The sequence below is a fragment of the Aspergillus tanneri genome (genome assembly GCF_003426965.1).
Source record: "Aspergillus tanneri strain NIH1004 chromosome Unknown AapTan_3_pilon_pilon_pilon, whole genome shotgun sequence".
NCBI lineage: Eukaryota > Fungi > Ascomycota > Eurotiomycetes > Eurotiales > Aspergillaceae > Aspergillus > Aspergillus tanneri.
The window spans coordinates 2,593,970-2,610,578 of NW_022984630.1; the positions used below are offsets into that span (position 1 = coordinate 2,593,970).

Here is a 16,609-nt window from a genome sequence, read left to right on the forward strand (position 1 = left end):
TCTAGAGGGGAAAACACCGGCACAGTTAACACACACACACACACACACACACACACATACACACATACACACACACATACACACATACATACACAGAAAGAATACAAAACAAATAATGGATATTTTTTCGTTACTTTTTGTGGAGAAGACGAATAAAGATAAGGGGAGAAAGAATAAAAGAATCACCCAAGCGAAGATCATCAGGGTATAAACATTTCTACTCTATTTCCTGGCTTTGTTCTTCCCCTTTCCTCCACTCAACTTGGCCTTCTTCGGTGGCGGCGGTTGAGATACCGATGGTCCCTCGACCTCTGACACGTCGTCTTCGGTGTCGGCGATGAAATCGGCCATTGACCCGGCGCTGTCGGCATCTTCGTCGTCCTCGTCCTCGTCTTCTTCGGGGGATTCTTCGGCGTCGGAAGAGCCCGCGGATTCCTCGGCTTCAACGTCAAACACGTCCTGGTTCTCGTCGTCCTCGTCTTCGCTGCCGACGTCTTCCTCGTCGTCCGACTCGTCAATGCCCGACTGCACGCCGTTCACCATGGACTCGTCCTCGTCGAACGTCTGACCGCGGATCAACTTGGTGCGTGGCGTGGCGGTGAGCTTCGTGTCGGCGTCGCTGTCTTCCTCCTCCTCTTGACCCTCAACATAAATTATGTCCTCCTCGTCTTCGCTGTCCATGTCCTCCGCCCTGCTGCGGATGGACTGTCGCAGTCCCAACTGCGCATCCAGCATGTCAAGCTTGCCCTTGAGCAGGAGCAATGAGGAGAGGCTCGATGACCGCTGGTCCATGACCTTGAAAAGGGATGACATACGCTTCAGAAGATCCGGTTTGCCGGCGAGCGCTCCTCCGTGGGCCACACACGTCCATTGCACCCACACCAAGAGGTGTCCATATCGGCCGGGACGAGCAGACAGACGCTCGGCCAACTTCTGAAGGAGAGTGGCCGCGAGCGACGGCTCGAGTCGTTGGATGGTTGTTCGGATCACTGAAATCTCGCCGGTGTGGAAGCATGACTCCAGCATGTCGGTGTCGTTTGTCTTGAGAGACTGCGTAAGAACCGTCGACAGCGAGACCCCAGAGGGAATCGGCTGAACAGCTGTGCTGGGTTTGCCGGGAACAAGGGATCCAATGCGCACGCCATCCTCAAGCTCGGCTTCAACATCAATTTCTCCCGAGGTGTGGGCCCGCATAAGCTCGCCGAAAGATGGCTCGCCTGTTTCTTCATCCTCTTCGTCTCCCTGATCCGACTCGTCCACATGGCCCATTTCAACGTCACCGTCGGCCTCCTTCTCTTTCTGTGGTTTTTCCTTTGATTGTTCGGTTTGCGGCTCGTCGTCTGAATCATCTTCCTCGTTATCGGCAATGGAGACAGCGTTCTCTTTAGAGTCCTCCATTTCCACATCATCCTCTGCAAAATTTCCTTGTTCTACCACAGCCCTGGACTCGTCGACGTACGTTTCACTGACGTTCTTTCTCCCGTTGGCAGTCACTGATCCTAGAGCTGAACCCGACTTCGTCTTCGTAATTGTCTTTGTGCCGGTGAATGCCAGCTCATCCGTATCTTCATTGAGCCACCGGACCCGCTCAAAAACTGGAACGACACCTCCCTCGGCACAAGCGATAATCAGTTCAGGACCCTGGAATTCTACCGTGACTACAGTCGCCAGGGTATTAGAGGCCTCAGACCGAGTGATTTTGATGGAAGAATCGGATCTCTTGGTCGCATGCTGACGCTTCGCCTTTAAGCTCTTGGAACCTAGCAACTCATTTGGCTTAACAAACGGTCTCGTGAAGAGTTCAATTGTCCCGTCATCGGTCACAGCCGCAAGGACTTGTTTCTCCAAAGACAGCTCATCACCAGATTCATTTCCTGTAGCAGTATACAAGGACAGTGAAGATACTTCTTTGTCGGCGACGAGGTTCATGACAAGTTTCTGGCTCTGGACATCGTAGACATTTATAAAACGGTCATTATCGGAAGCAAGGAACAATCCTGTAGCTGCAGATTGTGTTGAGGAGGCAAGAATGTGTTGGATAGGGTTCCGCATGTCCGAGAACGCAATAGGAGATACATCATTTTCAACGTCGACAATATATGGCTTCTGGGATGCACAGATAATAGGTGGGTTTGAAGGAAGTGGGCGCGAAAGGCTCGAGAGCACTGATGAAGACAGGTGGATCATTCTGCGCAATTTGTTAGAAGGCGTCGATTACCGGGCCGGGAAGCAGGAGGATGAAGGGAAACTCACTTCGTGGTCTTCCCGGTGCGCAAATCCCACTGCACAAGTTTGTTATCACAACCGATACTCCATCCTTCTTGACCAGGCCGATTTAATGTAAACTTAAAATCCTTGATTCCCTCTTCATGTGCACCCATCAAAGTACCAATAACCTTGTCTTCTGCTGGGGAATACATTCGGATGTCCGAGGCACTTGTGCCGAAAGCAACGACTACATCCCCATGATCGAGCCCATCGGGGGGGCCATTGACATCGGAATGACGCTTCCTCTTCTTCTTTGACTGATCCCTCTGCTTGCTCGGAAAGTAGCCCCAATCCAGAGAAGTCACCGTCTCACGAGGGGCCAAAACATGCTCACACTGTAACCGACCGGTGTTCGTATCATGAATTCGAAGATGTTGGCCCTCGAGACCCTGAATGACAGAGGCAAAAAGCGCCAGCTGATAGTCAGACGGCGCAAACGACGCCTTTAGAATCGACGACTGATTCCCGGAGTATGAGAGGCCTGATACTGCGAGCGATGCCGCGGAAGTTTTCGATGCGGGCGGACGAGACGCTTTCTTTCCCATTTTCGACGGAGATTGCGGACGAAAACGTACAGATTAAAGGGATATTTGTGAGAAGGAGGACGGTGCCCCGTGACAAAGAAAATCTAGTCCCGCTTCGACTAGGAGCGACAACTGGGAGCTAGGATCAAGTTGAGCTGCAGACTGTCGCTGTTGTCTGGGCGGAGTTGAAAAAAAAGTTCTGTAGAGTCGGCAGATGCACTTGGCCCGTTTGGGCCTAGCCGCCTGTAAAGTTCCGCTCCGGGCGTCTTATCTAATCGCCTCGATTTCCAACGTTCACTTCTCCTTCGGTTTTCTATTTTATTATATTGACCAGATAGATGCTTCGTACTTCCAGTGCGTGATGGATGTGTTGTGCTTAACTCAATTTGCAGAGTCGCTGTGATATTCTGTCGCATTTCCAATAGACTATTGGAGCTGTAGACCGGGCTCTATCGCGGCGTATCTAGGTACAAATGATTCCATTGGCTTGTTTCTATCCCAAGTTGCAATGGGTGAAATATTATGTACAATACTGGTCTGCCTTGTTCTTCCTATCAGTTCAACCCTGGAGAGGCTCGCAACAACGGCCAGGGTCATTACGAGGTCTCCTAACAGATTATTGACCCTTGTACAACTTTAATATTATAGGATGACTCTATAGTTATTTGTTTTGTATCAATATACTCGTGATGCATGCTAATTCAACAGAGCGTATTTCGTTTCACAGTCAGGTGAAGAGCTATAAAGTGGCCGAGACACGTCGTTGCGCCGGAACAGCATCACAGTACTGAATAGTGTCTATATATATATATAATTGCCGAGAATAATAGACCAGGCACGCGACAGGCGGCACCTTTTATTTTCTTTAGATGCTAGGATGGGTTAGTCTGTAGTAGAAGTCTTATTGTTGAGCCAGTATAGAATATGGTGAATAGCGATATAAACAGCTATACCTAAGATCCGTCTTCCAAAGCTCCATGAGATTGGACCCTTCTGTTTACCTACTTACTGATTTAGATAGATGCTCTTGGCATTGTAGCAAAAGCTGGACGCGTTGGACTGGACGGTGGGTAATAGGCGCTAGTCCTATTACGATACAAGGAGAGGGCTCAGGGCTTGAACCCCGGGGTTTCCGCTGGTCAGCAGATCACCACATCCTGGACCGGAAGCAGCAATCAAACCAATGATACATTCGTCTTTATCGACGGCCATGAATGCTAACAAATAATAATAATAATAATAATTCTTGGTATGTCATATCTGATCTCACCTAACGTTTCACAACAATGGATGCTAGACTCTTCTGCAGACCCACTGCTAAATGGTGGGGTTGTTCCTTAGAACAGAAGGGCTTTCCTTTTTTTTTTTATATTTTTTTTGTAAAGTCTTGTTGTCTTCACCAGCGAAGATGAGAGCTCTTTTGGCTTGTATTTTCAAAGATGTTCCCGACCAAAGATTTTTGGTACCAATGTATCCGCACCATGGAAACAACAGACCAATCACATCCAATATCTGGTAGAACGCGTCATCGCTGGACCAATCAACAGCTGCTAAATGGCTTGAACTAGAATGATTGGGATTAGCGCGGCCGATGGAGTTAGCGGCAGAGGGCGGACGAGCGCGACGCGGCCGTTCGTACTTAAGGATTCTAGCACCCCCCCGATTTCCTCAGACTCTGCTTCTGGAGCTGAGCTGAGAGCTTGCGCGCTGGGTCACGCTTTCTCTTTTTACCCCCTTTCCCTCTTTGACCGCCCTTGTCCTGTTGCCCGACATCACCCCTGGGACCTTGGATTCACGCGTCTCACTTCGCGTCGCGCTCTTAAAATTGCCCATCCCAGCCACTACTGCAGCTGCGCTTTTTTCATACCCTTTTTATTCGGGCCTTCTCTCTTCAAATACCCGAAGCTTAAATTGGTTTCTCTGGCCTCAGGCACCGCATATTGGCACGTGCGAAATTCTGGCAGCTTCCTTCCCTGCCCGATCACCTGATTTTCCTCTTCATCTTTCTTTCTTTCCCATCCTACTTTTGCTGGCGTCCATCGCTGCGCCAGTTTGCCTCCCGCTTAGTCACCAACATACTCACGTGACCACACAGGCCACCGCCTCTTGGCAATATAAATTCCTGCTTCTTTCTGTCGCATTCTCCACTTCCGACCCGCGCCAATTCTCATCTTTCCTGTATCTTCTAACATCGCGGTGTCGCTTCGTTTGTGACTGCCAAGACAACAGCGTTTCTGTTGTTACTTCTGTCATCTAATCAGGGAGAGTTTTTGATATTGCTGCTCGACGGTTACCAAATCGATTCATTTTAGTCTGTGATAGCGCAGAGAATACTCTTTTCAGTTTATTTTTGTTGTCGCTTTTTAATACTCTCATCCGATAACTCAGACCAGCTGCCACCTGCTTCGCTGCTTGTTAGAAATTTGTATTTCGGTCCCCAAGGAGGGCTTAAAAACCCCACGACCTCATGGCGACGCCGCCTCCAGAGGCCCCTTCTGTTCTAAAGGAGGAGAAGCCTCAACTGCCGCCGTCGCCAAATGGAATTTCTTCCGTTGGCGTTGGTCCCAAAGAGTACGTATCCTTCCATCTCGTCTGAGCTATTCCGTGTAGTGCTTGGTCACTGATCCGGTTTGTTGCCTGCAGTGCGCAAGGTGATGTTACCGCTGCCAAACCAGATGCGTCAGTCAATGGGACAGGGGAGCCGACAGCGACAAAGCTTACCACAGTGAATGGTCATGGTGCGGATCAGAATATCGCCACCGATGCTGATACCGCTGCCTCACCAAAGTCACCAGCTCCTATCCCTGCTGAGTCCACGCAACAAAACGTACCATCCGAAGCAGCTAAACCTACGAATATGGATTCTGCTGCGACCGATGAAGCCAACGGAGAAATAGTCGAAGGCCATCCTCCTGCCGGTGAGCCGACCGCGCAAGAGTCTGCCGACGGCACGGACACAGGACAGTCTAATCCGAAAGATGCGCAAGCGTCGCAGGATGTCCCAATGCAGCCATCCGAGCCCTCGCCCGGTGCTACTGGGGAAGGAGCTACTCAGCAGATACAAGAACCTGCCTCGGTGAAAACAGAACTCCCTCACCACCCGCATACTGTCTCCAAACCTGACAGTGCGTCCAGTAGCGACGCCGCCAGTGGTGCGCCGTCGGTGCCACCTCTGCAGACAGTTGACCAGGAGATGAAAGATGCACCAGAAGTTCCAGCGTCTCCAACCAAAATGTCACGGGAACGTGAGCCTGATCCAGCTGATGAACCAGCTGCTAAACGCACCAAGGTTGAGGGCGATGGGTCGGCGCCGGTTGAGCTCAAGGCTCCAGAGTTACCTACTCCCACTACCGAAAGGTCAACCCAAGGGGTGGCGGATGGGGGTGCTGGCCTTACCAAAGTTCAGCACAAGTTCCTCCTCAAAGGCATCCAGAGTCTCAAGCGTATGAATGACTCGCGCTTCTACCGCGAACCGGTTGATCCGATCAAGATGAACATTCCCCACTATCCCCAAATCATTAAGCAACCGATGGATCTCGGAACCATCGAAAGCAACTTGAAAAATAACAAGTACAAGTCAGCCCAGGGTGTTGTGGATGACTTCCAGCTAATGGTTCAAAACTCGTTGACGTTCAACGGACCTGATCATATTGTGGCGCAGGAGGGCCAGAAGCTCAAAGCTACCTTTGAGAAACAGATGGTCAACCTACCCAAGCCCGATGAAGTCGAGGAGAAGAAACCAAAGAAGGTCTCCCAAAAGACGTCAGCAGCACGTCGGGAGCCAAGGACCAGCACCGGCCAGAACGCAGCACGTGCGCCTGGCAGTTCGCCTCAGGCAACCACCTTCGCTCTGGGGCCCGAGGGTTTGCCGCTTATTCGTCGGGATTCCACCAACGCGGACGGACGGCCGAAGCGCTCTATTCACCCTCCCAAGCGGGATCTTCCTTACTCCACGAAGCCGAAAAAGAAGAAGTATCAGTGGGAACTGAAGTTCTGTCAAGAGCTGTTAGATGATCTCCATAAGCCGAAGCACTTCAACTATGCGGCACCATTTTACTACCCCGTGGACCCGGTCGCGCTGAACATCCCCACCTACCATAGCATTATCAAGAAACCGATGGACCTGTCGACAGTGCAGTCCAAACTGAAGACTGGCCAATATGAAAACGCCAAGGAGGTTGAGCTTGACATACGTCAGATCTTCAAGAATTGTTTCAAGTTCAATATCGTTGGTGACCCGACATATGTGGCGGGGCAGAAATTCGAGGAAGTCTTCAATTCCAAGTGGGCACAGAAGGCCCGTTATTTGGAGGCCCATGAACCGCACCCGGAACAGCACAGCGCAGCAGAATCTTCCGAGGAGAGCGAAGAGGAAGCCGAGGAGAGCGAGTCTGACGACGAAAAGCTGGGCATGCTGAAGAAGCAGATTGCAGAGATGTCCCGTCAAGTGGAAGCTATCACGCAGAAGAAGAAGAAGACCCCACCGGGATCCAAGAAAGTTGGAAAGTCGAAGCCCGGGAAGAAGGATGGCAAGAAGAGCGGGGCCGTAAATCCTCCTAAGAAGGACAAGAAAAGCAGTTCGAAGCCATCCAAGCATGAAAAGCAGCGCTGGGTTACGTACCACGAGAAGCAGATCATATCCAATGGAATTAGTAGCCTTCCCGACAAGAAGATGCAGGAGGCGCTCAAGATCATCCAGAGCAATGTTCCTTCTCTCAAGGTACGTTTGCTTCATGTTTACTACAGGGCTGGCATTGTGAGCTCCTCAAACTAACCATCAAACAGGGTACACAAGAGACGGAGATTGAGCTTGATATCGATGAACTGCCCAACGATGTTCTTCTTATGCTCCTCAAATTCGTGAAGAAGAATGCGCCCCATGTCATGGAAGATGAAGATGTGGCAACTCCTACTGCCAACCAGCCGGCTGCCCCAAAACCAAAGAAGAACAAGCCCATGAGTAAGTACGAGCAGGAAGCTCAGATCAACATGCTAGAGAGCAACTTGTCTCGCTTTCAGGGTGGCAGTGGTCGCTCGCCGGATCCAATGCTTTCAGTTGAAGCCAATGATAGTAGTGATGACTCCGAGGATGATTCCGAGGAGAGTGAGGAGGAGTAATTCTGACCGGATTGGGTTGTGCGAAAAAAAACTTTCGGCCACATTATCTGGATCTCAGGATTACATGAAGTTCTACACGCTTGGGAGGTGTTCCTTGTGCTCACATTGCTACATCACATATTTAATGGGGTTATTACTGTTAACTGATGCTATCCCACGAGGATCTCTTCATTTCTATTTTTTTTGTACTCTTTTTCTCTTTTCCTTTCCTCTCCCTTTAGCGAACGTTACGGTGTTGGAAGATAGTCTGGTCTACGTATCAGGCGCTGGTGTTTGCTGTACATAGCCTGTATCCTCTCGAGTTCTCAATGTTCTGCCTGTGTCTCCTACGGTCCATCCGCAACAGCGTTTTCGGATCCTCGCGAGATGCCTGTGTCAATGCCATTAGACGTTGGCATGATCTGTGCATGGCTAGTTGCCCGTTTTGTCTCTTGTCTGTTTGCTTTATTTCCCCATTTCCTTTCCCCTTTGTTTACAGGGACACACGGTGCCTAGAATGACAGACGGAGGACTGAGGTCTGATATCTGGGGAGGCCCGAGAAGGCTCCAATGCGTTGTTTGCCTTCCGTGCAACGAGGCGTCTGGGGTAAGGTATCTAGCGAGACCTATCTGGGCGGGCGGCTACAATACCCCCCAGAACTAGCAGTTATGCAACTCCTTTGCGGTGGTGAGGTTGTGCCGACATGGTTTTTGGCGGCTGGAAAGAGGGCTGTGATAGTGCTAAGTGCTTGTATGATTACGAAAGAAATGTGAAAATGGAAGCGCACAGGCCGACGCTTTGTACTTTTAGCGTTTGATATAGATCTGGCCTTGTAGACATCATGATACACGTAAGCTATGTAGTTCTAGTATGATTTACGGGTCAAGTGGAGAGATACATCGGCGGTGACGCAACCAAAAGCCATCGGAAACATTTTGGATTCAACAACATTCCTCCTCTTCCGGCCTTAAAAACAATGATACCCCCATGCGATCCCGTCATTTTGGAAAGTAATCCCCAGTTTAAGAGACTGCATCAGCATCTGACCACTGCTTTGCTCAATCAGGATGGGTCAACACTTGCCAACGATGCACTACCAGACCGGAAAACCATCCTCGAGGTGCGTCCATGTCAAGAAACCGAAGACATGCCAAAAAAAAAAAAAAAAAAGAGTAATCGTCCAACATGCCATCCATGTTACTAGGACTTAAAAAACTGTCGAATCCGCTATGCAAAGAAACAAATCAAGAAGCAAACGATGTTCAAGCTAGCATTTGACCCAGACAGTGGATTGCCAGATGAGGTAAGAAACAGACACCATGATAACGAACAGCTATCTTTTCTTTTTTCAAACTGACCATATATATACATGGAATAATAATAGAAACGTGACCTGGTAGCCATCATCTCTCTATATTTGGAATCGTCTCCCGACCAGCTAGACCTTGGGACCGATCCTCGCGATGGGGTCGATGCGCCGACACTCCTCACCCCAGACATTAATACCTTCTACTCCAACCTCCCTACCATCATGCCACATTTTTCCAATGCATTGTCGACAGCCCTCCATGATCTCCGAATGATCGCGAATGCCGGAAACCGTTCGATCACCGCACAACAACCCCCCGAGTCCACTCGACCGCGGCCTCGGGCTAGTCAGTCGCTGGCCAAATCCGTACCTCTCTCCTCGCAGCTGTATGAGCGAATGCATCGTCTGCGTCAGATACAGCTGTCGGAGCTCCCGACAGCTCGAGCACGGATGGCAGTGATGGCCGCGAAGGTTCAAGCGGCGCGAGCGGCGGTGATGGAACGGACCGTGGTGCTGCTAGAACGTGCGAAACACGGAGCACTGGCTAGAGCTACGAAGGCGAAAGCGGAACATTTAGCCATGGTGGCGCAGGGAGTGGAGGGGAAGCTAAAGTATGTTTGGCTGGTTGAACTTGATGGGATGGATTGAGCTGATGTGATTTACTTCAATTTACAGGGTGATGAAACTGGACGTGTCGGCTACCATCTATACACCGGAAACCGTTGCTGCGCTCGGTCGATACCAGCAGCATCTACGAGATACTCGAGAACGGTGGGAAGAGCGTCACGCAGCTGCGCGAGAAAAACTGAAAGCTTATGAGGAGGTGGATAGTGAGGGCGCTGGAACCACGAGCCGGAGTAGAGCTGTGGGATCGGGACAGATGAAGGAGATTGCACGGCGTTACGGGACTCTGATCCAGGAGATGGAGGACGTAAGATCAGAGATTCAGAGGCTGAATCGTTGATGTGGATTACCTTATTTTGGTGATAATCATAATTACAATAGTATGAATGGAACCAATCTCACCCGCAGTCACCTGACCTTAGCCCAAAAGTTTTCCGATAATCTAGATCCCAAGAATAATCCACGACTGCATACCAGAACAAACGAAAGCGATCTAAACCAACCCAAATCAAGTCAATCAAAATGGCCGACGACACCCTCTCCATCTACGATGAGATCGAAATCGAAGACATGACCTTCGACCCGGCCATGCAAATCTACCACTACCCTTGTCCATGTGGCGACCGATTCGAGATCGCCATCGACGACCTTCGCGACGGCGAGGAGATCGCCGTGTGTCCCAGTTGCAGTTTGATGATCCGGGTGATTTTCGATGCGGTAGGCCTTCTCCTTTCTCCCTCTTGGGTAGTGCCTTGCATCCTAGCTGTTCTAACGTTGAATAGGCGGACCTTGTCCAGGATGATAATAAAGACAAGTCTAGTGCGGTCGCCGTGCAAGCGTAAGGGACGGATTAAGTATATCTACAAGGAGGTCAGAGTTCCATGGGATATGGGTGTGATTACGAAGGAGATTTTGACTTTGTCTCGGGACGACTACCACCTTCGTTTAAGAAGCAGATCGCTAGTTTGATGGGCTGGTACAGAAAGATTTTTAGTGGATCACCCAACTGTCGAATGCAGGACGTGTGTATCACTACCCACGTACCTCCCCTGCTAGGGACGAGGGGTCAGTGGAAGCTGGGTCTAGTCCAGTATTGAACGGCAGAGCAGGCATGGCTGGGTTATACGCCCAGTTGAATGCGACAGTTGTGTGGCGAGGCCTTGATACAAAGGGGTATACCGTCAGATGAGTGAATTTGATTCCCATCGCGACGCAAGAGCTACTAGGCACGAGGACGTGTCTGGGTGTTTTGGGGTTGGAAAGTGAGTATATGTCATAGTGGAAAGATCTTTTGAGAGACGAAGGGAAAAACCAGGGAAATTGCAACGTTTGATTTTATTATATCTGCGCAACCAGGTAGTGAAGTATATGGTGCCGAAATTTATATATAAACTCTTGCCAGCAATCAAAGACTTGATCTTAGCAAATAAAGAATAAGAAGTTCCAATATCTTACTATCTTGACATCAATCTCCATTACATAGATTTCATTCCAGCGATTCCAATATCCAATCACTGAATGGCACTGTAAATATCCTTCGGAATGCTGAGGGTCAATTCCGAGTTCAACAGGTCAGTCAGGTTCGAACCATCGCGAAGGTAGATCCATTGTCCGTTCACAAACGGTCGCGTATCTTGCTTTTCATGCATCTGGTCGCCTTCAACCACCCAGTCGAATCGTTTGGGGCCGGAAATGGGAGAACTGAGCCAGATCTGCTTGTTGGGGGGTTGTTTGTTCAGGACATAGGTTCCCACTGCTGGGACGGAGATGTTCAAGACACCGGCCTGTATACAGACAGTTTATATGCACTTTAGCTAAATACCCTCGAGGGTGAAAAAAAGGAACAGATAGAGAAAGCTCTCCGTCCGAGAGCTTTAAAAGCTAGCAACGGCGAGAGCAGAGAAAACTCACGCTATATTCTGCCTCCATATCCGACCCCTCCTCCTGGGCATTTTCCAGCTCTGTCTGGAGCACATTTAGATAGTGTTCGGCGTACTCATGGTACTGCGCATCGGTCAATGGTGACGGCTCGGTGACGTGGGCAGCGGCACCGGCGACGTTATTCGATTGCGGCGACGGGGCTGGCGGATCGGACGAGTCGGGATAGAGACCCTTGCGTATGGGAGAGGTCTCGTGGAATCCGCGATGAATCACTGGGATCGATTGAAGGGGGAAATGGAGCGCTGTGGGAGCTGCAACTGCGACTGCGATCCGGCCGATGCGGAGAGATGGGCGAATGGCGGAGGGGAGAGCGCGAGGGACGCGAGAGAGCATAGTGGGAGAAGAAACGAAACGGAAATCAAGAATATGTTCAATCAATGATGAATCTGTAGAGAAGAGCGAATGTGGGATTAAGTGAGAGATTGAGGTGGATGCGAAGGGGAGAATAGAGAGAGGAAGAGCCGAAGTGGAGGAATCCATCACATCATCTATCATCGCCATCATTCATAGTCATAGCTCTTTTCGGAGACACCATCGTTCTCCACATGTCAGATTCATCCTTCTTTTGGACTATTTATTTGACTTGGCCATTCATTCATTCATTTTCTTTTTAATGATTTCTATATATTCCCTTCCCACTGTAGATGATCTCTCGCAGACCTCTGCTTCCCCTCAGACTAGTCCGATACCTATATCCTACAGTTCGCCGCTACCCCAGCCACTGGGTCATGCCCCAGAAAAAGAAGAATCCTGGACCGTCCCAGCCAAAGGAGAAAAGACCACCGCTCACACACTTCCTCTGTCTACCACTGGTGAACTCGATCTCCCTCCCTCAATTCGAGTCCTCGTTCGCAGCGTTCAAAGACGCCATTCCTCCCACACGTCCAGATCAAACCGCCCCTTGGCAGGAACCACGACCTCTGATTCCCCATGGCGCTGTTCGTCCTATCGGCACTCTCCATCTGACGTTGGGGGTGATGAGTCTTGCCAGTCAGGAGCGACTCGACGGTGCGATCCGATTCCTGCAGTCGCTCGATCTGGTCTCCTTAATGCGCGAAGCGGAGTCAATTGCTCGCTCATGCACGAAGGGAAAACCAACGTCCCCCCTGGTCCAAGCTGGGCAGCAGGATGAACCCGCTCCGGATCCGTTCACAATCTCCCTGGAGTCCCTACATGCTCTTCCTCGGGCACGGTCCGCGACTGTGCTGCATGCGGCGCCTGTCGACTCGACGTCTCGGCTGTATCCATTCTGCGAGATACTTCGAGATAAGTTCGCGGAAGCTGGCTTCCTGAAGATTGAATATAAAAAGGACCCCCCCCCGGAACCTACTACGTATACCCAAGCAAGCACAACCATCCCTGAAGACACCGCACAACCAATACCCCGGTCCGGAACCACAGCACCGCCTAACAAGCCGAAGCACCGACCTCTTCTGTTGCATGCCACGGTGGTCAATACAATCTACATCAAAGGGCGATCTCGGGGAGGTGGTGCAAGCGGCTCGCATCGCAAGAATCAGTACTCGTTTGACGCGCGGGACATGCTTACCCACTTCAGGGATTACTATGTCGACAGTGCCAGGACGATGCCACGATCACCTGCCATCGCTGTACCCGCCGACGACAGCGATAGTAGCGAAGACAGATCCGAGAAAGAGTACAGCTTCCCCGACAACAGCGCCAGTTCTGAAAACCCATTCATTTGGGCTAAGGGTTTTCCCCTCGAATCTGTTTGCATCTGCGAGATGGGCGCCAAAAAACTCGAACCGGAAGCTGCTGACGAGGATGGGCTCAATGCTCGCCTGCAGGAGAAGTATAGAGTAGTTGCAACGCGGAGGTTGGATTTTCAACCTCTTTGTATTCCACCAGTTTGATTTTTCCAGGGGATGACCAATTTAATACGACAATTTTGATGCCTTCACGCCTGTAGATAGATTACAATCAAGGGATGTAGTGGATAGTTTTGGTTATCAACTTTTTTTTCACAATTCCAGACCAAACATAGAAAAGCCGCATACATGTATAGCACCCAACCCAACCAAACAGGCACTAAATATTAACTTTGACATCAACCTACACACATCCCCAAAAAGAAACTACGTAAATAGACGCTTCCCCGTACAACATTTTACATTGGAGGAACAAATAGACAGCATCGGACAAGGGATCGACACATCTCTGTCCGGGAAGTAATTGCCGTCCGGTTCGGATTTCTGTCTTAATGATCTAGAAGGTTGTTATATTCCAATAGATTCCCGTACGGGCTATACCATACAGTGCATATCCTGTGTATACTCCCAACGCCTCGCTTAAATACCAAAAATCAATACAGTTCTATCGCAACCGGCTCATGATAGTCTCCACTCCTCTTTCTACCGACAACTCGGCGGCCTTGGCCTTGAGAGCGCTACCCATACTTCTCTCAAAGTCGTCGCGCGTGCGTAACACCGCTTCCACCCACGACAGCTGTAGATCCCAATACTCTGTCTTGAAGTTTTCGTAGACCGTCACGATCGGGGGACCTTTCTCGGCTTCCAATAGACGGACCAGCCAATCCACCAGTCGCCATTTTTCCTTGATGGTGCCGGCGAACGAGTCCGGGTATTTCTGGAAGAACGCGAAGACGGTGAGAACGTCGTCTTTGAACTTGTCGGTGTAGGGGTCGACGTGCCGACGGAATTTGACGCCACGGTTGCGGACGGACGATAGGTATCGGACGAGGAGTTCGTCGGAGAGTTCTTCGATCAGGATGTCGGTCAGAGACGGGTGGAGGAGAGGGCTGTAGTCGGCCATGTAGTCTTCGAAGGTGGAGGTGATCTGTTTGATGGCGAAGTTGCCATACCACTTTTGAGTGAAGAAGTCCGGAATTGTGGCGCGGAAGTCGACGGCGAAGATCAGTTCCACGAACTGAGAGAGACAATAGGTGCTCAGATCCACATAGCCATCGCGAAGGGAGTCCAATTCGGGAATGGCTCGCGCGGCCATGTATTTCGGGTCGACTATTGGTTCTAGGTCGCATTTGAACCGCGATAGGTATCCTATCTGGCCAGCCTCATCATTGTCGTCAATGCAGGCGATCTGGTCATTGGCTATGGCGACAAGCCAATCTTGCAACTGCTGGAGACCTTCAAGTTGGTCGCCACCGGGGCCCTTGTATTTAGTGCACTCCTCATCAATGAGCGTCTGCCAGTTGGTCTGGCGGGCCTTCAGCACACGGAACATGGCATCGATGATGCCCTCCACAACGTCGGTACGGGCGGAGGCACCAGATGCGACAATTTGCTCGCGAATCATGCGCCACATGTCAGGAAGGGTCTTTGTGCGAAAGAAGCCCTCTGGGTTGGTGTCCAGGGAGTCAGGGATCTTCTCCACCAGAGCTTTCCTGTCCGTCTCGGTGATTCGGTCCATCCATTCCTCGACGGCGTTGATGATAACGTTCTGCCACTGTCGGACAAGCTCAGGTTCCCGGTCGTCCAGGACGTTTGGCAGCAGATCCGTCTGCTTCCATCCAAGCTTGTTCATCTTCTTGTAGTATTTCTCGGTCCAATGGATGATCGCCAGCAAGTTATCAGGAGGCAGCTCCGGATCATTGATTAGACCAACAAGGAAATCGTGCATCATCCGATGGTAAATATCGGTGTATGTTTTATAAATCTTCCACTTTTTCGGCATCAGCGACTGCATGCCTTGCTGTACGGTGTAGAGGTCGTTGAAGAACCACCGGAAGCTCTTCTCCAGATTGTCAGGGTCGCCCAGGAAATCTTCCCTTGTATTTTCAAACTGATTCTGTGCGTAGAATTCAACCGCCTGCAAGAATTTCTCTTTGTAGCCTCTGACCGTTTTGGGGCCGACAGTCATAGATTTGAACCGACCCGCCAGGTCCTGGTGATCCCTCTGAGCCTCCTGCAAAGCACGCACTGCCTCATCGTTCTTCTCTTCATGCATTACGACCACAGCAAGTCGCACAACCATACTTGAGTTATCCGACTGCACAAGCGGGATGAGATTCATACAGGCAGTCCCCAGGTGATCATCAAACCAATCAACGACGGGATCTAGACCTTGGAAGTAGTCCTCCAGCGTGGCCTCGCTGCTCCCATCTTGGGTCTTCCGTATCTGATCCATCGCCTCGTCACGGAAATCCCTCAGACGGGAGATCAGCATGTGAGCACGCAACAAATTTGGCTGGTTCTCTAGATCGTCATCATCATCTCTCAAGAGAGTCTCTACCTCGGCCAAATCCGCACTAAAGCTCTCCAGGCCCTTTTTCATCGTCAAGATCGCGTCGAAATTCCGCTGGATCTTGGCTAATTTGTCGATCTGTGAAAAGTCATCGACGCTAGTTTGCGACTCGGCGCACAATTTGTCGATCCCCTGGAGCTCATCCTTGGTCTTTGAAACCTGACGCTGGCCTTCCGTCAGAGCGTTGATGCTGCGTTGCACCGTCTCCAGTTGACTCCTAAGGCCCTCTCGAAGCTGTGAATCAACGGCCGCCTTCTTGCGTAGATATTCCGATTTCAGCCCAGGAATTTTATCGAGATCCTCCGGATGACGTAGAATGTCCTCTAACCGGGGCATAGCCACGGTTGCGTCGGGATCTTCTCTTCGTGCCATTGCAACAGATTTAGAAACAACAGATGTATTCTGCGTAGGTAGGACAGTGTCTAGATCACGGAGGGACCAGAGGATGATAAATCAGACGCGAGGCATCAATCGATAAGCGTGACCGGAGGTAGAGGAATCGCGAGATGAACAGGTATCAGGATATACGAATCAATCACCTCATTGAAACGCACGGCGTTTCTATGCTAGGGAGTGTGCCGCTAGAAAAAAAGGGCGCCACAG

At 50.5% G+C, this 16,609-nt stretch overlaps 7 protein-coding genes across 7 annotated transcripts; 4 read left to right on the plus strand and 3 right to left on the minus strand.

The window, feature by feature from the left end:
- Positions 1 to 222: 222 nt before the first annotated feature.
- UTP5 (Utp12 domain-containing protein) lies at positions 223 to 2,813 on the minus strand (the record flags this gene model as incomplete). Its single annotated transcript, XM_033569326.1, has 2 exons — positions 223 to 2,188; positions 2,254 to 2,813. 2 exons carry the CDS (start codon positions 2,811 to 2,813, stop codon positions 223 to 225), a joined length of 2,526 nt encoding a protein of 841 aa, XP_033428132.1.
- A 2,446-nt stretch (positions 2,814 to 5,259) lies between these two features.
- On the plus strand, positions 5,260 to 7,910 carry ATNIH1004_004657 (putative transcription regulator BDF1; the record flags this gene model as incomplete). Its single annotated transcript, XM_033569327.1, has 3 exons — positions 5,260 to 5,363; positions 5,436 to 7,512; positions 7,578 to 7,910. The coding sequence occupies 3 exons, from the start codon at positions 5,260 to 5,262 to the stop codon at positions 7,908 to 7,910; spliced, it is 2,514 nt and encodes an 837-aa protein (XP_033428133.1).
- Positions 7,911 to 8,866: 956 nt separating this feature from the next.
- ATNIH1004_004658 (uncharacterized protein) lies at positions 8,867 to 10,163 on the plus strand (the record flags this gene model as incomplete). The annotated part of the gene is made up of 4 exons (XM_033569328.1): positions 8,867 to 9,010; positions 9,095 to 9,193; positions 9,275 to 9,810; positions 9,875 to 10,163. 4 exons carry the CDS (start codon positions 8,867 to 8,869, stop codon positions 10,161 to 10,163), a joined length of 1,068 nt encoding a protein of 355 aa, XP_033428134.1.
- A 182-nt stretch (positions 10,164 to 10,345) lies between these two features.
- On the plus strand, positions 10,346 to 10,665 carry dph3 (CSL family zinc fnger-containing protein; the record flags this gene model as incomplete). Its single annotated transcript, XM_033569329.1, has 2 exons — positions 10,346 to 10,540; positions 10,606 to 10,665. 2 exons carry the CDS (start codon positions 10,346 to 10,348, stop codon positions 10,663 to 10,665), a joined length of 255 nt encoding a protein of 84 aa, XP_033428135.1.
- Positions 10,666 to 11,334: 669 nt separating this feature from the next.
- FRR4 (frataxin family protein) lies at positions 11,335 to 12,097 on the minus strand (the record flags this gene model as incomplete). Its single annotated transcript, XM_033569330.1, has 2 exons — positions 11,335 to 11,607; positions 11,735 to 12,097. 2 exons carry the CDS (start codon positions 12,095 to 12,097, stop codon positions 11,335 to 11,337), a joined length of 636 nt encoding a protein of 211 aa, XP_033428136.1.
- Positions 12,098 to 12,492: 395 nt separating this feature from the next.
- Positions 12,493 to 13,638, plus strand: ATNIH1004_004661 (uncharacterized protein; the record flags this gene model as incomplete). Its single annotated transcript, XM_033569331.1, has 1 exon — positions 12,493 to 13,638. One exon carries the CDS (start codon positions 12,493 to 12,495, stop codon positions 13,636 to 13,638), a length of 1,146 nt encoding a protein of 381 aa, XP_033428137.1.
- Positions 13,639 to 14,098: 460 nt separating this feature from the next.
- SEC6 (SNARE-binding exocyst subunit SEC6) lies at positions 14,099 to 16,378 on the minus strand (the record flags this gene model as incomplete). Its single annotated transcript, XM_033569332.1, has 1 exon — positions 14,099 to 16,378. The coding sequence occupies one exon, from the start codon at positions 16,376 to 16,378 to the stop codon at positions 14,099 to 14,101; it is 2,280 nt and encodes a 759-aa protein (XP_033428138.1).
- Between the last annotated feature and the right edge of the window lie 231 nt (positions 16,379 to 16,609).